Source organism: Myotis daubentonii, chromosome 18, assembly GCF_963259705.1.
Source record: "Myotis daubentonii chromosome 18, mMyoDau2.1, whole genome shotgun sequence".
NCBI classification, from domain to species: Eukaryota; Metazoa; Chordata; class Mammalia; order Chiroptera; family Vespertilionidae; genus Myotis; species Myotis daubentonii.
In genome coordinates, this window is record NC_081857.1 from 3235898 (window position 1) to 3261309 (window position 25412).

The window sequence follows — 25412 nt, forward strand, 5'->3', positions numbered from 1 at the left end:
TGACCTGGGGTGCCGCCGGGAACCAGGATGGGGCAGGGAGGGGAACGGCGGCGGGGGGAGGGCGGGGGGCGGGCCCAGAGTGCTCTCAGGAGCAGCCGTTTGGTCTCCTGGCAGAGGAGGTCACTGGGATGTGCCAGGGCCACGCACCTCCTCAGGGCTTGGCTTGAAGGTGGTAACTAGTAATGCAAGCTGTTGCCTTTTTTATTGTCTTTGTTACCGAGAGAATTGAATTGACTTTTATAGCTGAGGAAAGGGCTGTATGACCGGGTCTCTCTCTCCCTTCTCTACCCCCTGCCCCCATCGTGGTTTCACAGGCGACTTTTCGGGAGCCTGAACCTGAACGGGGACGTGGGGTTCCAATTGAGGGCTTGACCCAAGGGACAAGTGTACAAAGACTAATGAGATAAGCTCCTTGTGCGTAGCTTAAAGGAGAGCAGTAATGTAATAGATTAAAAGTTTTTATTTTATAATTTTTTAAAATATATTTTTATTAATTTCCGAGAGGAAGGGAAAGGGAGAGAGAGTTAGAAACATCAATGATGAGAGAGAATCATTGATCGGCTGCCTCCTGCACACCCCCTACTGGCGATCAAGCCTGCAACCCAGGCATATACCCTGACCTGACTGGGAATTGAACCGTGACCTGGTTCACAGGTTGATGCTCAACCACTGAACCAATTCCGGCTGGACTCATTTTACTTTCTGTCTCTATGAATTTCACTGCCCTAGGGACCTTAATAAGTGCAGTCTCATGGTGTTTGTCCTTCTGTGACTGCCTGCCTTTATTTAGTTTAATTTCTTGAGGAATTATCTCCATGTTCATCCACATTCTAGCATGTGTCAACGTTTCCTTCCTTTCCAGAGTGAACAGATGCCCCACTGTGTGCTTAGGTCTCCTTAGGTTCATCCATTCATCTGTCAGCACACACTTGGCTGCTCCCACCGTTTGCCTTTGTGAATAACACTGCTGTGAGCGGTGGACAGATAACTGTTTCCAGCTTTCAGTTCTTGGGGTTATACCTAGAAGTGGGGTGGCTGGGTCAGGGGGTGGATCTGTGCTTTCTTTTTAGGGGAGTCGCTGTCCTGTTACCACAGTGGCCATACCATTCTGTGTTCCCACCTGCAGTGCACAGGCGCCCAATTTCCCCACATCCTCACTAACCCTGTGAGTTTAGATTTTTTTCTTCTTATAGCAGTCAATCCTACTGGGTGTGACGAGATGGCTCATTGTGGTTTTGATTTGCATTTCTTAATGAGGAGTGATGTTGAGCATCTTACACATATTCTTGGGAGAAATATCGGTTCTTCTTGCCCATGTCTTCATGAGGTTTTTTGGGTTGAGTTGTAGGAGTTCTTTAAGTATTCCACATACCAACTCCCTATCTGATGTGTGATTTGCACACATTTTCTCCCATTCCTTAGGTTGCTTTTTTGCTGTGTTGATAGTTTCCTTTGATGCACAAAAGTTTTCAATTTTGATGAAGTCCACCATATTTAATTTTCTTTTGTTGCCTGTGGATTTAGTATCCTGTTCAAGCAGTCATTGCTGAACCCAGTGACATGCTCCTGTTTTCTTCTAAGTTTTAAAGTTTCAACTCTTGTGTTTAGGCCTTTGATCGGATTCGAGTTAATTTTTACATATTGTGTGAGATAAGGTCCCAGCCTCACTTATTTTGGGGGGGGCCTGTGGATATCCAGTTTTCCAAATACGAGTTGTTAAACCCCATTTTAACATGCGGACGGAGATGCGTAGAGTTCTCTGACTGGGTTGGCTCTGGGCTGGCTCCTGGAGATCTGCAGGAGCAGGGCCGGGGAGGCGGGAGGAGGAGATCGAGGGGAGGGGAGAAACATGGTATTCAATGTGCGTCTTCATCCCCTGCCTCCACGTCTGTGTGCGCTGTGTACCGGAGGCTGAGGGCCTGACACTTCCCACTGGTCTTCAGTTTGTGGTGTTGGGTGCGTGTGCGTGTGCGTGTGTGTGTGTGTGTGTGTGTGCGCGCACGCGCGCACACCTGTTCCAGCTCCTTGTCGTGGGGAGCAGCAGGCTTCCCCCCTTCACCGGACACCCTGTGGGGGTGTTTTGAAGAAAGGTGACTTGACAGATGGCTTCCCCTCCAGCGTGCCCCTAACTCGCCACAGGTTCCTGCTCCGACACTGGCGCCCGTGCTCAGTTCGGTGGGTGCAGCTGTGGGCCGGAGGGTTGCAGGCGGATCCCATGTCTCTTTCCGGCCGATTCCAGAGGGACCAGGTGCTTCTGTAACTGCCCGTGCGCAGGAAGCTCCCACAGCCTCCCCCTGCGTCTCATTTCCGTCCGTTGCTGCCCTCTGCGCTCCAGGGCTGGCGACAGCCTCAGGTTCAGGTTCGGGGTCGGCAGCCGCTGGGTTGTTGCCCTCTGCTGTCCCTCGTTGTTCTGGTTGGGGTCTTGGGCAGAAAAGGAGAGAAAAGGGCGAGAGGGTCACTCGAGAAGAAAACGTAGGGGAATTTGTTATAAATTTCTTTTTTATTTTATTTTATTCATTTATTTATTTTATATATTTTATTTTATGTTATGTTATTTTATTTTTTAATCCTCACCCAAGGATACCTTTTCCATTGATCTTTCGAAAGAGAGTGGAAGGGAAAGAGGGAGGGGGAGAGAGAGGGAGAGAGAGAAACATCGACATGAGAGAGACACACTGTTTGCCTCCTGCAGGTGCCCTGACTGGGGCTGGGGATGGAACCTACAACTGAGATACGTGCCCTTGACCCGGAATCGAACCAGAGACCCTGCGGGCCAGCTCTAACCACTGAACAAACCAGCGAGGGCGAATTTATTGTAAATTTCCACAGGTGAAAATTTTTTCTAAATATAACAGAAACACATTACAAGATTAATCAATTTAACTACATCAACAAAAGTTTTCTCCAGGAAACATCACTTTAAAGTAAAAAGACAGCCCAGCCGGCATGGCTCAGTGGTTGAGTGTCCACCTATGAACCAGGAGGGCACGGTTCAGTTCCCAGTCAGGGCAGATGCCCAGGTTGTGGGCTCTATTCCCAGTGTGGGGCATGCAGTAGGCAGCTGATCAAAGATTCTCTCTCATCATTGATGTTTCCATCTCTCTCTCCTCTCCCTCTCTGGTCAATAAAAAATATATTAAAAGTAAAAATTAACTAAAACAATTAAAAAAATAAAGTGAAAAGACAGTTAAGTGGAAAAAACATTTGTGATATTAATGAGAAATGGCCAGTTTTCTTGACATATAAAGAGCTTTTATAAATCAATAAGAAAACACCAATAACCAGAAAAAGAAAAGCAGAAAGCTTTTCAGCATATAAACAGGTTTATCCTCACTTATAATCAGCAAATTTAACAGATAGCATTAAGTTAGCTATCATTAAGGGAATGGGGAAATGGGTATATGGAAGTCATTGCTGATGGGGGCTATCTGGGCTTGTGTATGGAAATTTAAAAAAAACGCAGATTCTTTGCCTTAGCAGATCTCCTAATGTGTATCCTACAGGTATATACATACACCAGCCGTGGGCAAACTACGGCCCGTTTGAAATGAATAAAACTAAAAAAAAAAAAAAAAAAGACCGTACCCTTTTATGTAATGATGTTTACTTTGAATTTATATTAGTTCACACAAACACTCCATCCATGCTTTTGTTCCGGCCCTCCGGTCCAGTTTAAGAACCCATTGTGGCCCTCGAGTCAAAAAGTTTGCCCACCCATGACATACACCCATGTCTAAAGCTTGTGTTAGAAAAGTGAGGCACGATTTAGATGTCCGTTGGTGGAGGAATAGTGGGCTTCCTTCATATGAGGAATACTATGCAGCTCTGAAAAAGGAGAGGTTCTTGTCTGTACTGATGGGATGATCTTCAAGCACATGAGTGTAATGAGCACTGCGTTAGCATCTGTGCTTGAGAAGTGTGTGCTACCCGTGTAGTGATGCAGTGACCGCCTCTGCGCGGATGTGCGTGGAACAGAAAACAGGCTGCCAAGGAGTCAGACAGATGGTTGGGGTAAGTTGGGATAGAGACAGACTTTGTATTCTGTACCTTCGCAGTTGTGTGCCACAGCGGCATTGCACTCAGTGCAGCCTCATCTTGGAGATGTCCACTGAGGAGGGAATCGTGTTTATTGAATATGTATCTTTGTTAGGCGCTGTCTGGTGTATATTAGCCTACCTGTGGGATGAAGGGCCACTAGTACTCACGGCTGACCGGACAGTAATGACCTGAGAGGTTGAGTGACCTGAGACAGGACCGCTGTGGGTGCAGTAGACAGGTCAGGCCCAGCCCTGTGTGTCAGCGGGATTCTAAAGGACCCAGGTTTCGCCTCTTAGAACTTCAAGGCAATTGGATGGTTTTCATCCATCTTGCTTTTTTTTTTTTTTTTTAATCTGTCTTGCCCAGAAGTTTAATGGGCATTTCTATCAAACCACAAAACAGCACTTTTGCACAATTGTTACTCATTTTGAAGACCCTGGAGCACATCGCTGGATCTAGAAACTTCTTAGTCACCCAGGAAACAGCAGCCGAAGCCCAGGCTACAGGTGAGGTGCAGGTGAAGTCTTGAACAATCGGGGAGTCTGGGGCCTGCACGCTAATTATTAAGCAGGATATTTGATGAAGTGGACACACCTATGTGTCAATAGCAGATTGCAGTGAGCAAACAGAAAGCACCATTAAAAGGAAATGACACACCCTCCCAGCATATCGCTTCTGGAAGAAGAAAAACATTGTGTGTGGACACCTGCAGACATAGACGTTGACGGAAGTGCTCCGCGGTTAGAAAAGAGAGAAACGCACCGCTAAACAATCACAGTCTATTCCTTCCCTGGGGCTCCAGTAACGTGGCCGCACACTTGGAGGCTAAAACAACAGACTTACTCTCTTCTGGTTCTGGACCCCGCAGTCCAAAACCTCGGAGTTCAGCTCAGCGGCAGCGGCTCCGAAGGACGGGTCCGCTGGCGTCTCTGCCCTGCTGGTGGCGTCCTTGGTGAGGGAGGGTCTCCAGTCTCTGCCTCCTCCCGCATGACCCTGCCCCGTCTCTGTGTCTCCTTGTCTGTTTCTTTAAGGACACCTGTCATGGGGTTTAGCCCCGCCCCCAATCCAGGATGACTTCCTCTCGGGATCCTTTACCTGAGTTACATCTGCAGAGGCCTTTGTTCAAAATGAGGTCCCATTCGGAGGTCCGGGGGTTAGGGCTTGTTCGTCTCTTCTCGGGGCCACAGTTTAGCCCATGACAGTCTGTTATTTGGCCCCCAAATTTATGTCTGCCCCATGAGCAAAATACATCCCCTCCATATCGATTCCTTATTAACAGTGGTGTGTGAGAGGCCGAATTTCAGCAAAGACAGATTTGCAGATGGTCATTCATCTTTTTTTTTTAAAGATCCATCTTTGGAGGGAATTGTAGATTCACATACAATTGTAAGAAATAATGGAACGAACCTATGTGTCATTTACTCAGTTTCCCCAAAACACAGCCAGGGTACTGACACCGATACAGTGAAAACAGACGTTGCCTCGTCGCAGAGCCCTCACTGTCCTCTGTCGGCCACCCTGTCTTCTCTACCCCTTCTATTCCTCATCGTCCTGGCTTTAGTTTTATATATTTATATATAGATGTTTTTCATCCTCACCTGAGGATATGTTTTTTATTAATTTTTTTTAATTTTTTTAAAGAGAGGCAGGGGAAGGGAGAGGAAGAGTGAAGTGAGAGAAACGTTGACCGGCTGCCTCCCTGAAGGTGCCCAGGATGAGCTCCAACCACGTTTCTTCCGTTTTCACTTGAATTTCCCTGAAGGCTAGTGATGCTCATCTTTCCATGGTTGCCGTCTGCGTCCCTTGGGTGAAGTGCCTCTTCTTGGCTGTTGCTCTAGTTCTGATACGCTGTTTGTCTTTTTACTGCCGCGTTTGAAATTCTTTACATATTTTGGAGCAGCAGTCCCTGGTGTGATGGGCGCTGGGGAGCGTTTCCTCCCGGCCTGCCCCCTGGGGGAGAGCGTCTCACTGGGTTTACTGCTGATGAAGCGCCCTGTCCCCACTTCCCCTGTGTGGATTGTGCTTTTGGTGTCAATGCTACAAAAATCTTCGCCAAACACTAGACCCTGAAGACCTGCTTCGAGGTTTTTCTTTTTCTTTTTTTTTTTTAATATATTTTATTGATTTTTTACAGAGAGGAAGGGAGAGGGATAGAGAGTTAGAAACATCGATGAGAGAGAAACATCAATCAGCTGCCTCCTGCACACCCCCTCCTGGGGATGTGCCCGCAACCAAGGTACATGCCCTTGACCAGAATCGAACCTGGGACCCTTCAGTCCGCAAGCCGAGGCTCTATCCACTGAGCCAAACCGGTTAGGGCTTCGAGGTTTTTCTTAAAAGGTTTTGTAGTTTTATGTTTTACATAAGCCCATGTTCCCTTTGGAGTTGATTTCTCTGGAAGGTGAGAGGTTTAGCTCAAGCTCACCTCTTGGCCCCTGGATGGCTAGTGGCTCCAGCTTCGTTTCTGGGAAAGGCCGTCGTCCTCCCTCCCTCCCTCCCGGAGTTGCACTTGCACTCTGTCACACCAGCTGCACATATCTGTGTGGGTCCAAACAGAAGTTCAGCCTTCCTCCTGGGTGAGCTTCCGTTTGCCGGGTTAGCCAGAGACACTCGCCACGGTCCCAGGACGGTTCTGGGCACTGCTTCCCACAGCAGGCGGCCCTCATCATTCAGAGGACGCTCGGTGCAGCGCCGTCCTCTCCAGGGGAAGGCGGTCTGTGTTGCTTTTGTTTATTTTTTATCTCAGGGGAGTTTGGGGGTTAGAGAGCGCTGGGGAATGATGGGAGGGAGCCCCTCGAGGAGACTGAGTCTGCTGATAGCGGAGCTGAGGCCCTTTCCGCAGATACTGGAGGGGAAGCGGTAACCTGCGTTTTGAGGGGCAAGAGAAGGGAAGTGTGTGCTCAGTGCACGCTCGGTTCCCTCCCCCGCTGCTCTAGTTAGACGGTGCTGGGAGGAAATTATAAAAACCTCTTAACCAGGTCGTCGGGCTTCCGGCTTGCAATCTGGTTAAGGATCGCTGGACAGGCCGTGTAACTCCGTCTGCGTGGGAGCAAAGCCCTGCTGAGCTGCCCAGTCCACACTCAGTGGCCGTCGTGGTGGCCCTCGGCGTGGGGAGGCTGAGCAGAGAGTCCAGCGGCACCGTGCTCTCCTTCATCCTTTCTGTGTTAAGCGCAGGGAAATCCGCGTCCTTCTGGCGCCTCTCCACGGGCCTTTGGTCGTGGCCTTCCTTCCTGTAACAGACACGCTGTCCTTGCTCCGGGACGAGGCGGAGGCAGCTGGTGGCTTGTGGTGTGCCGCGGCCATGGGGTCTCTTCCTGGGACAGAGCACTCAGTTTTCTGGGCCCTCCCATGGGCCTGCCTCCGGACCCTCAGTGAAAGGGGAAGGGAACAGACCCCCTCGTGCACCCACTGCCTCATGCAGTGAGGAAGGGCCTCCAGCAAGCCCTCTGCTTCCACTTTCAGAGAGGGCCTCACAGCAGCAAGTTCAGCACAGCCGGCCCTCCGCCTCGGTGCGGTCAGAGAGCGTGTGTGTGTGCATGTGTGTGTGTGCATGCACGTGTGTGTTTGTGTGTGTGTGTGTGTGGTGCTCTCTGTGTCTGTCCTGAGGAACACAGAGAAGCATCCACAGATTACGCACTCAGGCTCAGAATCAGAGCCGGGAGGCTGAGATCCGTGTTTTGCACGGATTGATTTTAATCCGGATTAAACCACTCACCTCCAGCGTGAGCAGCCCTGCCCTGTGCTGCCTTGAGCTTGGCCTCCCAAGAGGAGTGCGGACAACCCCCCCCCCCCCCCCCCGCCCCGCACACACACCTTTTTGTTGTTTAAGATGTTAAGATGATGCAGAAGAATAAGAACTACCGCAATTTTCATTTGGGACGATTTGTCCCCAGCTTCCCCTGCCGCCACGGCCCGCGTCGGTTAGAGGTGGCAGTCAGTGTTGGAGCCGGGCCCTTCTGCTTCCACACTGACTCACCGCCTGTGACCTTGGTCGGTGTCACTGTAAGCTGTCGGTGTTAGAGGGCAGGGACGCTGTGCCGGCTTTCTGAAAGGGCTTCTCTCCAGTGCTACCCCACCGGCCAGGACCTGTGTGTGGGTCCAGGGCGAAGTTTTCTTGTTCATTTCTGCTCCCAACAGCTGCACGGGTCACCTGTGCCCATGGACTCAGTGACCATTTCCTACCAGAGAACCAGTTGGCGGGTCAGAAGTGACCCAGCTGCCTGCTCTTTCCCTAGTGAAGCATTTACCAGAGAAGGAACGTCTAGAGAAGCCAGCAGCCTGTGCTCTGCGGAGCCCGCCTGCACCTGTGCCCGCAGCTCCTGTGTGCCATGGTTGGCCCTCGCGTGTGTGCAGGGCCATGGGGCACCAGGAAGAGAAGAGGTGCCTGTCCTGTGACAGCGTGGCGAGGCAGGGTGTGTGGTTCAGAGCATGTGACGCCTTTGCAGCCGGCTCAGCGGCTTTCTGGCTGAGTGGTGGTGGGCAGGTCACGCCGTCTACCTGTCTGCCCCGTGGACGTAAAGTGCGCGTCATCAGAACCGCCTCCCAGAGTTGGATTGAAGATTAAATACGGGTGCGTGTAACGCCCCCGGCACGTGCTCGCTCTGTGGGTCAGCTGCTCACTGCCCCTCAGCTGACTGACCCGGTGAACTTCGTGACCGAAGGGACAGAGCCGAACGTGTAATTGTAGGAACCGGAAGTGAGCGTCTGCTCCTGGGACCAGAGCTCGATGAGATTGGCAGTTCACGGAAAAGTCCTGGGAACGTGCGTATGCCGCTGACTGTTGATCGACCAGCGTTTTTCTCGTGAAGTCTGATCGCTGGGGTTGTCTGGGCTGGACCCCCTAACTTGGCACCAGCACAGGGATCGGGGAGTAAGAGCTTCTGTTGGGGGAGGTTTTCACCGAGTTCTTTTTGTAATATCTGCGTTTCCTCTGTGGAGAGCTTGGCCTGCAGCACAAGGTGCTGAAAGGCGGGAGAAAGTTCCTCTGTTCTGACGTGTCCTGGTGGATACATGCGGTCTGGCAGGTGGCAGAGCGGTGCCCAGTGGTCTGGGGCCATTGGTCCAGGCGACGGCTCCTCATCCCCACCTTTAAACTCACCTGGAAGTGACTTGGCTGCGGAGATGGCTGTGGCCGCTGCGATGAATAAGGAGCCTCTTGGTCCAGGACATGACGATTACCCCAAGCTGCGAGAGAACGTTTACAGCGAGGCGTACTGGTTATGTGGGTGTCCACATCAGTTTCAGGATCACTTCCGTCCAACGGGACAGAAACCCTCAGATAACAGGGTGTCAACAAGATCATGTCTCATTCTTCATTCCTCTCCCAGTTCTATGGTCATTTGAGTCTGGGGCTCCTTCATCTTGCTGCTTCCTTACCCCACCCCGGACCCGGGCGCCCTCGCTCTGCGTTCCCCTCTGTGGCTGTGGCTGCTCCCACAGCTCATGTAAGTGGGACCATCTGGTGTTTGTCTTGTGACTGTAACTATTTGCAGTCTTGGCCCACCCTGAAGTTACTTGCTCTCTCCTTTTTGGCTTCCTGTAAGCTTGTAATTGCCTGCTTAAACCGAGTCTTAATGAATTATTTCCCTTAAGGGAACAGGACCCTCGAAGCACCATTTCATCCCTTTGAGGAGGACACAGGGAAAGTGAAGGAGGCGTGGGGGGCGGGGTGGAGGGTGGAGCCTGGCGGCTCCCTTCCCCCCATTCTGTGAAAATGCAAATGTGACAGCAGGGGAGAGAAGCCTGTAAGAGTCTGGGTGCCTGCTGCCCCAGGGGTCAACAGGCTCTATGTTTTTCTGGCCCATTTTATTTATTTTTTATTTTTTCAAAAATACATTTTTATTGATTCTCCATAGAGAGGAAGGGAGAGGGATAGAGAGTTAGAAACATCGATGAGAGAGAAACGTCGACCAGCTGCCTCCTGCGCACTCCCTATTGAGGATGTGCCCGCAACCCAGGTACATGCCCTTGACTGGAATCGAACCTGGGACCCTTCAGTCCGCAGGCCGACGCTCCGTCCACTGAACCAAACCGGCCAGGGCTTCTGGCCCATTTTAAACAACGCCTGTAGGTTCGACTTCGTTTGGGATTGGCTTCCCCAAGTTGCTGTGGGTATTGGGGATGTTCCAGTCCCAGGTCACTCGGCTCCACGGGCCTGAGCTCACTGTGAGGGTGAAGGGGGCTGTGGACTAGAGCAGAGGGGACCGCAGAGACGGGATCACAGCCACAGCCTTGGCTGTGCTGTGGGTGCGGATTCGGTCGCTATAGAGATGGGGGTGGGGGCTGAGCGATGTCCCCCGGGCGCCCATCAGCCCCTCCGTGACCGGGAGCGTCTGGCCCATCAGCACGCCACCCCTGGGCTTGCTTTCCACTCGGCTGCCCGCTTTGTGTCTACATCAGAGCACCGGCCGGGGGGAAGGACTGGTGGACACTTGCATTGGCTTTGGGAAAGGCCATGTGGAGGGGAGGCAGAAACGACCGCGCCCCCTCCCACCCCCGCACTGCGACTGGCCCCCAGACTTCCTCCCAAAGCCCTGCCTGCAGAGGACGTGCGCCCCTCGCTCCTGGCGCCCCTCACTCCGTGCGCCCCTCGCTCCGTGCTCCCCTCGCTCCATGCACCCCTCGCTCCGTGCTCCCCTCGCTCCGCGAGCCCCTCGCTCCGGGCGCCCCTCGCTCCGTGCTCCCCTCGCTCCGCGCGCCCCTCGCTCCGCGAGCCCCTCGCTCCGGGCGCCCCTCGCTCCGTGCGCCCCTCGCTCCGCGAGCCCCTCGCTCCGCGCGCCCCTCGCTCCGGGAGCCCCTCGCTCCGTGCGCCCCTCGCTCCAGGCGCCCCTCGCTCCGTGCGCCCCTCGCTCCGTGCTCCCCTCGCTCCGTGCGCCCCTCGCTCCGTGCTCCCCTCGCTCCGCGCGCCCCTCACTCCGTGCTCCTCTCCCCTCCAGTCCTCCGTCTGTGCGAAGATCGTGCAGCTGCTGGGGCAGAACGAGGTGGACCACCACCACAAGCAGGTGGTCATCCTGAGCCAGGACAGCTTCTACCGTGTCCTCACCTCCGAGCAGAAGGCCAAGGCCCTGAAGGGCCAGTTCAACTTCGATCACCCGGGTGAGTTGGGGAGTGAAGGGGTGAAGCTAGGATGGCGGGAGCGCCTGACTTCCCTGTTTCCCGTCGGAGACGGAGGCTGCTGGGTGCCTTGCAGGGTTCTGGGGGGCTTCTCAGCCTGCAGTGTGTGGCTCCCTAATTCTGGCGGCATCTGTCCTGAACGAGGGCGATGCTGTGGGGGTGAGCCAGACCCAGGCGAGACCTGCACGCTGTCCTGTGTCCTCGCCTCACTGTCCTCAGCACCTGCACTGCGCGGACACGCCTGGGGGTGAAGCTGTCACCTGATTGGCAGGAGGAAGATGGGGGGGCCAAGAGGGGCTGCCTGAACAGCTTTTGCCTGTTTTTTCTGGCTCATTTTAAACAAAGCCTATAGATTCGACTTCATTTGGGCTTGGCTTCCCTGAAGCTCAGGTTATCACACTGCCCCTTCGGCGGGGGGTTCTTAGTGAGAATTGGGGTCCTGGGGGCATTCCTGGCCCCGAGAGCTCTCCGGGCTGACATGTGCCCGCTCCCCGGCAGCCAAGCAGAGGAAAAACCCTCTTCTCAGAGCTCAGTCTCGTGCTGAGACGTGGGCTCGTGGGTTTGCAGGGCTGCCCTGTGCACGGGGCAGGAGAAGTCGCTTAAAAGGAAGGACATAACCGTCTGGTCTCCTTTAGATGCCTTTGACAACGAGCTCATCTTCAGAACTCTCAAAGAGATCATGGAGGGGAAAACCGTGCAGATCCCCGTGTACGACTTTGTCACCCATTCCCGGTGAGTGAGCGGCCCGGGGTGGCCTCTGCGCCTGGGGTCCCGGCCCTGCCTCCCTGCCCTGCCCACGGCGCCCTGGCGGGGAGGGCGGTGACAGCAGCCTGCGCGCCCCGATGAGCAGGTCGGGGTGTCACCGGCGCTTCTTGGAGCAGCTGGAACACGTCCGTTACCACCGTTACCAAAGGGGATGGTCCCTGAGGAGTCGCTGGAGCTGTCTTCTGGCCCTCCCTCCCTCCCTCCCTCCCTCCCTCCGGCCTCCCCTCCCTCCCTCCCTCCCTCCCTCCCTCCCTCCCTCCGGCCTCCCCTCCCTCCCTCGGGACCTCCCTCCGTCCTTCCCAGGTCTGGGGAAGGGCGGTTGTTGGAGGAAACTGAGAGCCAGGCCTCTGAAAGCCTCAGGGATGCAGGCCGAGTGCGTTCCCGCAGCCCCGCCTGCTCCTGTCCGCTCCCTTCTCCGTCCACATCAGGTGTCTCTGCCTGAGTGAAGGCTCAGGTCGGTCGGAGGAGCCCTTTGTCCCGCTGTCACCCCCTTTGCTGGGTCTCTGCTAAGTCCGAGGGAGGACCGCGGGCTCCCCACCCCGAGGCTCTAGCTCGTCCCTGGGAGTCCCGCCCGGCCGGCGCTCACCCGGCGCTCTGTGTGCAGGAAGGAGGAGACGGTGACCGTCTACCGCGCGGACGTGGTGCTCTTCGAAGGCATCCTGGCCTTCTACTCCCAGGAGGTGCGCGACCTGTTCCAGATGAAGCTCTTCGTGGACACGGACGCCGACACCCGGCTCTCCCGCAGAGGTGCGTGCGCGGCCTCCGGCCCCCGGGCCCCGGCGCCTGCTGCCCCAGCGTTGGGTGACATCTGAGAGGGACTAGTCCCTGGGCAGCGAAAGCTTGTGAGCTCACGGAGAGGAGCGAGGAGCTTTATTCCGGTTTCTCTGGAGAAGCGTCTGGTCAAGAGCTCTGCTCCTTGTGAGGTTCCCACGGCACCTCGGTCCAGACGGAGCTGAGGGTGGGACAGCTGGGCAGGGACCCTGCCGGCAGCGCCGGTGCCTCCTCCACAGCCTGCTTCTCTAGCCCCTTGGTTTCCAGAAAGCTCTCTAGGGCCCGTCACTGTCCAGCGGCTTCGGACAAAGCCGGTTGTCCCCGCTGCGGGCCTTACTGAGCGTGGCCTGTGTCCTGTGATCACGGAGCTCTCGTGGTCTGGGAGCTGAGCCCGCAGTCAGCTCTGGGGCATCGGGCAGAGAGCACAGGAGGCTACGTGGAGGAGGGGCTGGGGCTCGGCTGTGGTGGGGTGGGGCGGGGGCCACCCACAGAGGCACACGCACATGCGTGAAGACTGCACAGGCTGTTGGAGGGCTGTGTCGCTGATCCGGGCGACAGGCGCGCTGTCATCGTCACGGGGGAGCTGGGGAGAGATGAGAGGGCCTGCGGAGGCAGTGCCGTGGGGGCAAGGAGGGAATGAAGGTTGACTCGGGCCTCGTGGAGACAGGAAATGACACGGTGAGCCCCTCGGCACCGAGCAGCCAGCGGCAGTCGGGTCTGCTGAGTGCCAGCCCAGCGCCTCTGACCTCGGCATCTGGGAAGTGTGCCCGGTTGTGAAACATTTGCAGCTGATTCATTTCTGAGGTCTTATTGCAAGAGCTGCGCACGGACCCAGCCACGTGTGGAGAAGCAAGTCCAGGGCTCTGCCGCCCAAGTGGTAGCGGGATCCACACTGCTGGCTGGGGTGCGTGGGGGGAGCAGAGCTCTGTGACGGAAAAGGCAGGGCTCCAGCTGGTTTTGAGGTGTTGGTGGCTCTCTCTGTGGGTAATCGGGAGACATCTGGGTTTTAGGGCTGAGACTGGCCAGGTAGGAGTCCATGGCCTTTTGTGACAGCTGCGCCTGAGCCTGACTTCCTCATGCACCTGCCTCAGGGCCTGGCTGATCCTTAAGTCACACCCATTCGCCTGGGATCTGCCTGGAGGTCTGCCAGGGCCATATGAGCTCACCCCTCAGGGAGGCAGCGGAGGCAGGAGGAACCATGTGGACTGAGCCGAGTCCTGGTTTCCCCTTTAGTCGCTGGGTGCCCTCAGGCACACTGTGCTTTCACCTCTTCAGACCTCCTTTCCTATCGATCACCTGATGGTGGGTCCTCCTGGGCTGCTTGTGACGTTGGAGGTGAAGTCGGTGTGGAGACGGAAATCCGCTCTGCCTGAGGCGGGAGGCGTCCTTCCGTGGGGACTGGCCTCAGGAGTTGGTGAGATCAGGCGAGAGTGTGAGGGTGGAGATCGAACAGGAAGTTCCTCATTTGTCCTGACCATTCTGTGGAGTCGGGGGAGGTGGGGAGGCGGCCCCTGGGGTTTTGAGGGCTTAGCTCTGCAGCCCCACCTTCCCTGTCTCCCCGGGAAGGTGCTGCGTCTCTTGAGGGCCTGTCCTGTGCGCCCACTGGTGAGCCACTTCCCTGGTGCACTTGTGGGACTTTCCCAGCGTGCTGTTCTCAGATCCTTTTTCTGTGCACGTGGGACGGAGGGCAGCCTGGGACGGAGAGCGGCCTGGGATTGAGGGCAGCCTGGGACGGAGGGCGGCTGGGCGGGGCTCTGTGGGGGCAGGGCTGCCCGGAAGGGGCAGACAGGAGCAGCTGCGGGGCACAGGACATTCCTGCAGCCTGAGTGAGGCCGTGGCTTATCTGTCCGTCACTCCTCGCGTGGGCGGGGCGCCTGCTCTGTGTCATGCAGTCTGGAGAGACCTTCCGAGGAGCCTCCTTCCCCCGGACCTCTGGGCACTCACCCCTGCCCCCGCCTCCTCCACCCCGGGAAGGGCCCTGGGGCGGCACTGAAAGTGAAGTGACAGCCACAAGGAAGCGTATTTGTTACGGGTCCGCTGCGTGGTGTCCGGGCTGTGGCTGAGCGGAAGGAGCATGGTGGGCGCTGCGGCGGGAATGTGGGTGGACGTGTGCTGTCCTGCCCTGACCCACCCCCGCCTGGGCCTGTCCTGGCACAGCTGTGCGGGTCACAGTGCGGGCCAGGAGCTGGCTGTGAGTCCTTGAGTCCCCACTTTGTGCCAAGAGCTTGTCCAGACTCAGCCCTTGACTTTGTCCGCGTCCCAACAGCGAGGAGCAGGAGGGCCCATCCCGTCCAAGGAGACAGTGCCTGGAGGGGTCCGGGACAGGGGGCGAGGCGGATGGCCTTTAGATGTCCAGTGGTCCCAGCGTCCAGGGTAGAAACCATAGAGGCCTTCCTTTCCTTACGCGTGCGCGTGTGTGCGTCTGTGTGTTGTGTGATGTGTGTGTGTGTGTGTCTCTGTGTGTTGTGTGATGCACGTGTGTATATATATGCTGTGCGTGTCCTGCTGTCCCTTCCCGCACTGCACCCGCCCCACCTCCCAGCTGCTGTGCAGGCTCCGGCTCTCGGCTGGTCTGACCGCTCCCCTCAGTTCACGGTGCCCACTTGGTCCTGAAGCTCCCAGGCTCTGCACCCATGCTGCATGCGGGCCCAGCACCCCTCACCCTGTGTCCCTTCATGACAGCGTGAGGAAGGGCCTGTCACCATCGTTCAGAGGCGGGAACAGAGGCCGCCTCGGTGGGGGCCAGCGGCTTCTGGGCTGGGGAGTAGACACAGGTGGCCACCTGCTTTCCCTGCCTGTTGCCCCTCCAGCAGGTGACGGGAGGGGCTGCAGGCCTAGGCTGAGGATGTGAGTGCGTGTGTGTGTGTGCGCGTGTGCGTGTGTGTGCACACGGGCTGGGTGAGGACAGACTCCTGTCCAGGAGCAGTCGGCTGTGTGAAAAGCTTGCCTTGTGAGACCGCCTCAGGCTCCTGCAGGGCTGTGAGTAAGCTGGCTGCTGGTGGCCTTTGCTTTGTCTCAGCTCCCATAGCCTTAGGCTCTGGCTTCCTCTTTGGTGAGGTGGCTGGAGGATTGGTGGCCTCTGCGTGTCTTGGCCCCAGCTGCAGAGCCTGCGTCGGAATGCCCTGGGGGACAGGCCGTTTCTGGGGACAGCCTGCTCTGGTCTGGGAGGACAGTCAGGGTCGCCAGGCAAGTCTTGCTGGTTAGGGAGGACTGGTTAGGGAGGACTGGTTAGGGAGGTTAGGGAGGACTGGTTAGGGAGGTTAGAGAGGACTGGTTAGGGAGGTTAGGGAGGACTGGTTAGGGAGGACTGGTTAGGGAGGTTAGGGAGGACTGGTTAGGGAGGTTAGAGAGGACTGGTTAGGGAGGTTAGGGAGGACTGGTTAGGGAGGTTAGAGAGGACTGGTTAGGGAGGTTAGGGAGGACTGGTTAGGGAGGTTAGGAGCCAACCCACTGCTTATTCCCTGGGCTCACCTCGGAGGAGCTGGAGGAAGTCGGGGCGTAGCAGTGGCACCTGCTCTGGACTGTGGTCCTGGACACTGGCCCCGGCCAGCCTGGGTCACAGCCACGACCCTCCCCTCCCCCCGCTCCCCTGCCCCTTCTGATCGTGCGTGTCCGTGTGCATAGGTGTGTGCAAGCAGGATTGGTCAGATGTGACTTCCCAGACTCGCTCACAAGCACTCCCTGTGTTCGTTCACAGCGGCTTCATCCCATCCCCCAGCCTGTGCCCTGAGAGCTGGCTGGGGGTGGATGTGATGCCATTTTGGGGGGAAAGATCTCACGGCTCGTGCACCAAGGTTCAGAGTGACATCTGTAGGGGGAGGCTGGCTTTTTTGGTTTGTTTGTTTTTAAATTTTTTCAATTGATTTTAGATTGAGAGGAAGGGAGAGGAAGAGGGAGGGAGGGAGGGAGAGAGAGAGAGAGAGAGAGAGAGAGGGAGGGAGAGAGAGAGAGAGAGGGAGGGAGAGAGAGAAATACCCATGTGAGAGGGAAACAGCGATCAGTTGCCTCCTGAATGTGCCCTGACCGGAAATCAGCCCTGTGACCCTTTGTGCACGGGAAGACGCCCCAACCAGCCGAGCCACCTGGCCAGGGCAGGGGGGCTGTTTTGACGGACAGACTCACCTCTCGGCTCACTGCTGAGTTTGGGGAAACAGGCTTGGGGCGGCTCGCGCTCTGTGGCAGAGCCATGGCTCAGTGCTTCGTCGGGCAGACCCTCTCCGTTTTGGACAAATGAGTGTTAAAAAAGGTGTTTGAATGTCCCTGCATCACCCTGCCCAGTGTGGGCTGCTCCCCAGGGTTAACCCACCCATCGTTCCCTGCACCGTTGTTCCCTCGTTTCTCACTAAGTCGTCCGTTTGCAAACCTCTGCGTGACCGAGTGGGAAAGGCTGACAGCAGAGGGTCGCTGGCGGCACACAGGTGCAGGGACGGGAGGCAGGTGGGCAGTGTGCCCCTCCGCCAGGAAGCCCACCACTTTCTGGGCTCCCCAGGACGGCCCTGCTCTTCGGCTGTCCACACTGCAGTTTATTAGGTCAAATGCTGCTTGAACCAAGAAGCCGTGCAGCCGTGGCTCAGCCTCGAGCCCTCGCCGAATTTGACTGCAGCAGGCGTAGACGTGGGACTCGTCTTCCCGAAGCCGCTGCTCACCTGCTCTTGGTCACGGCTCAGGTCCCAGCGTGTGGCCCATCCAGAGGCCTGGAGACCGGGTCGGCTCCAGGGGTCGGCTCTGGCGCCATTTCCCACTGTTCCCCCTTCTCTTACAGTGTTAAGAGACATCAGCGAGAGGGGGAGGGACCTGGAGCAGATCTTGTCCCAGTACATCACCTTCGTCAAGCCCGCCTTCGAGGAGTTCTGCTTGCCGGTGAGTGCGGTCCCGGTTTGTTTTGTTGAGTCTGGACTGTAACGTGTAGCCAGACACACGGGTGTGGGCTGAGGCAGCGCCCTGCTCGCAGCTCACTGGGAGCGGCACCCTCTGCGGAGGCCCGGGAAGGGCGGCCTCTGGTGCTTTGCAGTCCAACCCCGGTCCTCAGTCTGTCTCACGTCGGGGCCTTGGGACGGTGCTGCTCGTTCCCGGGGGGCCTGCGTCTCGTGGCCAGGCTCCTGTGTGAGCGCTTCCTTGAAGGCGCGTCACAGCTCCGGGCAGCCTCCGCCGTGGGCACCCGGGAAGGTCCCTGGTGGGTGGAGTGTGCGCCGGGGTGGGGCGGGGCTCCGCTGCAGGGTCTCCCCTCTGACCCTCCTCGGTCACTCAGCCCAGCCTGTGCGAGCTCCTCTCGCCCGATGCGTCCCCGTCGGGAAGGGAGCTGTGCTGGGGAGCATCCCCGCCCTGGCACAGCCCCGGCAGCCTGGCAGTGAGGAGGCTTTCCGAGCAGGGGGCGTCCTCGGCTTCTTGGGGAGACTGTGAATGCCACCGGGACTGGGCGCCCTGCGTGAGGAAGGGGACTCCGCGTGTCTCCTCCAGGCTGGCCGAGCCCTGGGCTAGCTCCCTAAGGGCATATGATTCAGCTTGAGGGGGGAGCGGGGGGGGGGGGGGCTCGGCCTGGTCTGGGGGTCCCCGGAGGCCCGGGGGCTGGGAGGGTGTTGAGAAGAGGCACAGCGAGGGCCAGGTCTTCGCTCCTTTCCTGGAGAGTCAGCTTCCCGGCTGCCTTCGTTCCTCCCGTCTGTTAGGAGCAGGTCTTGCGTCAGACGGACTTGACTTTGTTTCCGATCCGGTTAGGCAGGCTCTGAGTCAGCAGGAGTAACCTTGAGGATTGGGTTTCAGGGTTAGGTTTCTGGGAAGAGGGCAGAGCGGCCGAGCAGCGGTGAAATTCTATCTGTCCGTCCGTCCATCCCTCTGACTGAGGACTCCTCTTGTTCACGTCATCAGAGAGCAAACTAAATTTATTATTGGACATGACTTAGAGCTAACTGGAAATTTTCTGCCGACCGACTGAGTTGTGAGCTCAGAATTCGGCACAGACATTTTCTGGGTGGTTGCTGCTGGTTCCCACGGTCCAGCCACTGGTGCCCAGAGAGATCGGGTCGCTCCCGGGTGAGCCGGGAGCTCGGACGCGATGGTCTGCCCGGGTCAGGCTGGGTTACCGTTCCAGTCTGGAGAGGCTCATGTTTATGTGGTCTCACCCTAAACCTTATACACCCAGACACAGTTCTTTGGAAAATGGGCCACAAAATCTCAGTAAGTGAAATAAGAAAAGGGTTTTGTGCTAATTGTACCCTTTTAACAACAAGCGTAGCCCAGCCAGCGTGGCTCAGTGGTTGAGTGTTGACCTACGAACCAGGAGGTCACGGTTTGATTCCCGGTCGGGGCACATGCCCAGGTTGTGGGCTCCGTCCCCAGTGTGGGGTGTGCAGGAGGCAGTCGATCCATAACTCATTATTAATGTTTCTGACTCTCCCTTCCTCTCTGAAATCAATAAAAACATATTTTTAAAATAAGTGACGTGACAGGGCCCGGGCCCCATCTTCTGAGGCCTTTTCTGGGTTCACCTCGCGCTGCCGGCTGCACAGGTGTTCCGGTGGATTGCTCCCCTGAAGTTGGGGTTTCACTAATTCACACTTTTCTTGGGGGTGAAGAAGCAATTACAGATTTGGTTTCAAAGACCACGTTCCTCCTCCTGCAGGCTGTAAACTGAAACCATGTGGAACGTTCAAATGTGAACTTGAAAAGCTGATTGATTGTGATTGATTAATAGATTGATTTTAGAGAGAGAGGAAGGTGGCGGGGGGTGGGGGGGAGATAGGATGATTTGTTGTTCTACTGATTTATGCATTCATTGGTTGGTTCTTGCATGTGCCCTGACCAGAGATTGAATACGCAACCAACTGAGCTAGCTACCCGGCCGGGCTGATTTATTATACTTTAGATAAAGCGGGTAAAAAACATTATGTCCGAAGCCTGACGCCGCTGCCCTCTGGGTTAGGTGGATAGACGGCCACCCCTTCCCCACGGTGCCCCAGGGCGGCTTGGGCCGCTTTCTCTCTGAACCCCTCTTAGTTCTAAATACCTTTTTCTGCAGACAAAGAAATACGCGGACGTGATCATTCCGAGAGGTGTAGACAATCTCGGTGAGTCCTCGGGGTGTCGTGCTTTGGGGCGGGGCAGGGCGACCAAACAAGGCCCTGCGGGGTGGCGGACCCCGGAAAGGAATGCCCACCTGCCCGGCGGCTGTGGGCACCGGCCCTGTGTTATGCACGTGTGACTGTGGGCACACATGTGGACTGCTATTCCCTGGCAGAAACCAGAGGTGTGGAGAAACCCTGTCTTCTCATTCTCTTATCATTGATTTTCTCTATTTAAAACATTCAGTTTGTTTGCTGAGACTTTCGCTGTCTACCTCCGGTCGTCCTCAGCCTGTCTTTTTCACGACAGTGACCTTTGTAGAACGCCTGCCACCTGGGTTTGCCCAGGTCCCCAGGGCGGGGCTGGGTTGGCACGACCAGGACAGTGCCCGGAAGACGTGTTCTTTGCGTCCCATCTCAGAAAGCACTCGGTGCTTCTGTTTTTGAAGTTAGTGATCATTTGCATAATTGTTTGTAATGGTGAGAAGAGAGAGTCCTGTGTTGGATCGCCGTTGGAGGAGAGGGTCTTCCGTGGGTCGCTGGGTTTGGGACGGGTCGCAGCCGGTGGTGCCGTGGAGAAGGCCCGTCCTCACGCCTGCAGACGGGGCCGGGCTGATCGCCGTGCTGCCGCCGTGACTAACCACCTCAGAAGGAGCCCGTGTATTCAGGGCTTCGGTCCGGGCACGGCCTGTCTTCCTCTGGGACCCTCCAGGGGGTCACGTCAGCCCCTTGGGGGGCTTGGGGAGGCGGTTCCCTCCACCCCGGGTGCGTCCCTAACCGCTGCCCGTCTCTGCCCCCCAGTGGCCATCAACCTCATCGTGCAGCACATCCAGGACATTCTCAACGGAGGGCCGTCCAAGCGGCAGACCAACGGCTATCTCAACGGCTGCACGCCCGCACGCAAGAGGCAGGCCTCCGAGCCCAGCAGCCGGCCGCACTGACCGCCCCGGGCCCTGCCCCGCTCCCGGGCTCGGAGGCGGCCGGGGCTCGGCCGTCTGTACAGACGTTTACTGTGACTCTGCTCATTTAAGAAAACACGGAAAAGAAATGCCTTTGATCTTGAAACGGAACTTGACCCCGAGCTTACACGACGAACTGTGCCAACTACCACTGGTGATGCCTAATCATGCCCACCTGTACCGGTTACCAATACACACGCGCATATAAAAGGATCTATTTTTGTGTAAACGTACAAAATCCTGTAAGGCTGTTTGCTGCTGAGTGTTGTGCAGGAGGGCCCGCGCTGAGCTTCCCGGGGCAGGTGGCCCCCGGCGTCCAGGCGGGCGGCTGGCCCGTGAGGTGGGAGCACGGGGCTTGCGGCCCACGCTGAGCGCCTGCCGAGTGCACTGCTTGGAGCTGCAGCTTACTGACATGTCGAGGAGAGAGACTTTTTTTTCTTTTGAGTTGAAATTAGGCAAGACCTCACCCGAAAAATCAAACTCAGGGAAGGAGCCCTTTCCAACGGCCCACCCTCCGCCCACGCCTGGCTGCTCGGGTGGCGGCGTGACGCCTCCCTCACTCCCCCGTGACTCGGTCTCCAGAGCCAGAGATGCCTGTCCCTCGTCCCTGGCGGGGATCTGACTCCCAGGGAGTTTTGGACCAGGCTCCCCAGGCTTTTCCCAGCCTGAGGGGCGCACAGCGGTCCCTTGCAATCCGGGTGCTGAAGAGACTTCTGCTGGCAGAAGGGCAGCTGGCAGCCCCTCGCAGAGTGGCGACAGAGCTCTGCCCGCGCAGGGCACAGTGGCTTTGTCCCCGAGATGCGGGGATTTGCAGCGAGATGGGGTGGCACACACCTTAGGCAGCGTCATCGCTGGCGGCATCGCAGATGGGCTGCCTTTCGGGTGTGGCAGCGCTGGGCGTGGGGGGAGGCGGGAAATGGCATTTAGGTCCTAAGCTGGAGGCTTGGGATGAAAGGCTTGGGGTGGAGAATTCCCTCTTCCCCGGGGTTTCCTCTTGGCGAATATGAGTAGCTTTGAAAGAAGCAGGTTCTTGGACTCTGGCGGGAGGGGGTGCAAGAAGGGGTGGGGAACAGTTGAGGTCTGATTAGAGTCCGTGCCCCAGCCTGTAACTGCCCGAGACAGCCTCCCTTTCCTCAGTTGCCACACCCTCAGCTTGTCCTCCATGGGCTGCCCTGCCTGAGTGTTCTGGGGGGCCTTCCCTTCCCTTCCCAATGCTGCCGAGCCCATCGGAGCCATTCAGGTGCATCTGCCACGTGCCCCGCGAGCACCATCCATGTTGACCCCCCTTTTCTGGACCTGATTTGACTCTAACTCTGTTTTGCTGTTTCAAACCTAAACCCCAAAAGAGCTTTGCCGCCCCTGAGACAGTGGGGAGACGTGTCACAGGCCTGAGGGTGCTCCTGACCCCCAGCCGCCTGGTGGGGCACGGGCTCCGAGGGCTCCGGACGGAGGTGCTGGGTTTCAGAATCAGTGTTCATAACCTTTCCCACCCTGCCTTGCACGGCTCTGAGGTGAAGGGTGGAGGGCAGGCCCGGGTTGGGGTCCTCCTGCCCCGGGGCCTGTGTGCTCCGGGAGGCCCACCCCTGTGCCTGAGCCCTGGCCTGTCCGTCAGCGGGTAGCACCCTCAACTTTACTTGAAGCTCCCAGGTGCCAAACCATTTAGTGCCTTGGCTGTGGGTCCCCCTGCCTCGGAAGGTGGGCTTTCTCATCTCAGCCTTGACTACGTAGCCGCCTCGTCCCATGGTGTGGGTGCTAAGCCGCTGTGGGCTGCCCGGCCTCCTGGTAAAACCATCTCCGGTTCTCAGTGGCTCTGCTGGGGGCGCGGACCAGGGCCCGGTTCTGGGAACCCTGTGCCTGGGCCAGGAAAGGGGCAGCCCTGCCGAGCCCAGCATTTCGCCAGCTGAGGCTGAACTTGAGCTTCTGTAGGACAGATCCTGGGCTGGCCTTCGAGAGCAGCTTCCCCCGCTTCACGGCCTCCCACGCATTGTCCGCAGACCAGGCGAGTGGGAAACGGGCACGAAGCCGCGGCCGCCCGCGGGAAGGCCTGGCCCCGCACTCCCTCAGGCTCACGGAGCTCCTGCTGCGGCCTCTTTGTGGGCAGCCCGGCCAGTGGAGCAGAGGGGGGGGCGGTGTGAGGAAGCGCAGGTGCTGACCTCGGGTGTCCTGTGGGGAGTGGGTGGCATGGCCCTGGGCGGCCACAGTAGCTCGGAGGCCGAGGGCTGTGACTGGAGGGTCTCCAGCGCCCCCTTAGAACAGCGGCCCTGCAGTGCCGCTCTGCTCCGCTCCTGGCTGCATGGCCCCTGGCTTCCTCTCCCCTGGGCTCAATTGGACACTTGACTGGGTGCCAGTGGGTCACCAGTCTCAGGCCACTGGGTCAGGCTGCAGGCAGGTGGGGAGTGGGAGGGGCTGGAGCCCAGCTGGTGGAGGGTCACCTGAGTGCTGGGTTTGGGGGGGGGGGGGGGCTCTGCCCTTCACCCCGTTCTCTGGGTGGTGGGACAAGGGAGGGCGTCGCTGGGCTGAGTGGAGCTCAGAGCCCCTTTGATCTCTGGCCCTGCCTCCCTCGCAGGTGGGCAGGTGGCAGGTGTGGCAGGGCCTCCTCGCTGCTCTTCCCGTGGCGGAGCCCAGCTGGGAGGGACTTGGGCCTTTTTCTTCGAGACGCTTGCTCCCCGCTCTGCCTCCTAACCGGGTCTCAATTGTTCAGTTACAGGAATGGCCATATGCAGTGTACTTGGTTGTAAATAAAGACTGAACAGAAAGCCACCTGTGCCTTCCTGTGGTGTTTGGGAGGCGGGGGCGATGGGAGGGTGAGGGGCCACGGGAGGCGGGGGCGATGGGAGGGTGAGGGGCCACGGGAGGCGGGGGCGATGGGAGGGTGAGGGGCCACGGGAGGCGGGGTGATGGGAGGGTGAGGGGCCACGGGAGGCGGGGCGATGGGAGGGTGAGGGGCCACGGGAGGCGGGGGCGATGGGAGGGTGAGGAGGCGATGGGAGGGTGAGGAGGCGATGGGAGGGTGAGGGGGCGATGGGAGGGTGAGGGGGTGATGGGAGGGTGGGGGGGTGGGAGGCGGGGGCAGTGGGAGGGCAGCACCCAGCCTTTGCGGGTGGACACGGCCACGCGCTGGGGCTCAGCCTCGCAGTCCGGCCTGGACCCTGGTGATTTGCGGGCATGTGGGCGTTTCTCCTTTGCCCCTGAAAGCGACTGTGGTTTCCGGAGGCGCCTGTGCCCTGGGCCTCTGGCTCAGCTCCCGCCGGTCCTGTCACTGCTTTCTCTGGGCCAGTCACCACCCTTCCTCAGCTTCCACCACCAGCACCCACACACCGCCTTCCAAGTCGGTTTCCCCTGTGGCAGTGGGACACCCGGTGGGTGCCACGTGTGAGCGTCCCGAAGGAGCGCGTCGGCGTGACTGAGCTCCGAGGCCAGGCCCTGCAGGCGGCCACCTGTCCCTGTTTGCAAGAGACCTCCATCACTCACACCCAGGCTTTACAATGATGGGCTTTGTGCTCTGAGGAGCAGCCTGGCCCCCACAACCTCCCTGCTGCTCTCAGCTCCCCCGCACCCCTGCGCGCCCGGCCCCGAGGCACAAGGGACCCTCAGGGTGCATCTGCCCCTAACAGCCACCTGTTCCCCCGACTGCACCCCATCAAGGACCCGGCAGAGCCACAGGAGCTCTCCTGGGGAGGCCCCCCTCGGGGCTGCTGCGGAGTCTGAGCTGGCAGCAGCCTGACAGGGCATCGTGAGTTACCGACAAGTGGCTGGCGGGTGTCACAGGTACTGGTCGTGTTGCTGGTTCAGCTGAACCTGCTCCTCTGCATTGCTCTCTTCTCTGTCCTGGACCACCTCTGTCCTGGACCACCTCTGCCCTGGACCACCTCTGCCCTGGACCACCTCTGTCCTCTGACCACCTCTGTCCTGGACCACCTCTGCCCTGGACCACCTCTGGCCTGGACCACCTCTGCCCTGGACCAACTCTGTCCTCTGACCACCTCTGTCCTCTGACCACCTCTTCCCTGGACCACCACTGTCCTCTGACCACCACTGTCCTCTGACCACCTCTGTCCTCTGACCACCTCTTCCCTGGACCACCTCTGTCCTCTGACCACCTCTGCCCTGGACCACCTCTTCCCTGGACCACCACTATCCTCTGACCACCTCTGTCCTCTGACCACCTCTGCCCTGGACCACCCCTGTCCTCTGACCACAACTGTCCTCTGACCACCACTGTCCTCTGACCACCTCTGCCCTGGACCACCTCTTCCCTGGACCACCACTATCCTCTGACCACCTCTGTCCTCTGACCACCTCTGCCCTGGACCACCTCTGTCCTCTGACCACCTCTGTCCTGGACCACCTCTGCCCTGGACCACTTCTGCCCTGGACCACCTCTGTCCTCTGACCACCTCTGTCCTGGACCACCCCTGTCCTCTGACCACCTCTGTCCTGGACCACCACTGTCCTGGACCACCCCTGTCCTCTGACCACCTCTGTCCTGGACCACCTCTGTCCTCTGACCACCTCTGTCCTGGACCACCCCTGTCCTCTGACCACCTCTTTCCTGGACCACCACTGTCCTGGACCACCCCTGTCCTCTGACCACCTCTGTCCTGGACCACCTCTGTCCTCTGACCACCTCTGTCCTGGACCACCACTGTCCTCTGACCACCCCTGTCCTATGACCACCTCTGTCCTCTAACCACCTCTGTCCTGGACCACC

At 58.0% G+C, this 25412-nt stretch overlaps 1 protein-coding gene and 1 long non-coding RNA gene across 3 annotated transcripts in view; both read left to right on the top strand.

Moving 5' to 3' along the window:
- UCK2 (uridine-cytidine kinase 2) overlaps window positions 1-23461 on the top strand; it is a 45521-nt gene extending 22060 nt beyond the window's left edge. The window contains exons 2-8 of one of the 2 annotated variants that reach the window (XR_009449888.1): window positions 10974-11133; window positions 11787-11883; window positions 12521-12663; window positions 17450-17547; window positions 19700-19748; window positions 20544-22242; window positions 22296-23461. Coding sequence is in view for 1 of the 2 variants with exons in the window: in XM_059674596.1 (XP_059530579.1) it covers window positions 10974-11133; window positions 11787-11883; window positions 12521-12663; window positions 17450-17547; window positions 19700-19748; window positions 20544-20683 (687 nt within the window). In the remaining variant the exon portion in view is untranslated. Of the gene's footprint in view, window positions 1-10973; window positions 11134-11786; window positions 11884-12520; window positions 12664-17449; window positions 17548-19699; window positions 19749-20543 lie in introns of both variants that reach the window. The other variant, XM_059674596.1, reaches the window with a different exon arrangement.
- Window positions 1-25412, top strand: part of LOC132220664 (uncharacterized) — a 747794-nt gene that overhangs the window by 373798 nt on the left and 348584 nt on the right. The gene's annotated exons all lie outside the window — the stretch shown is intronic.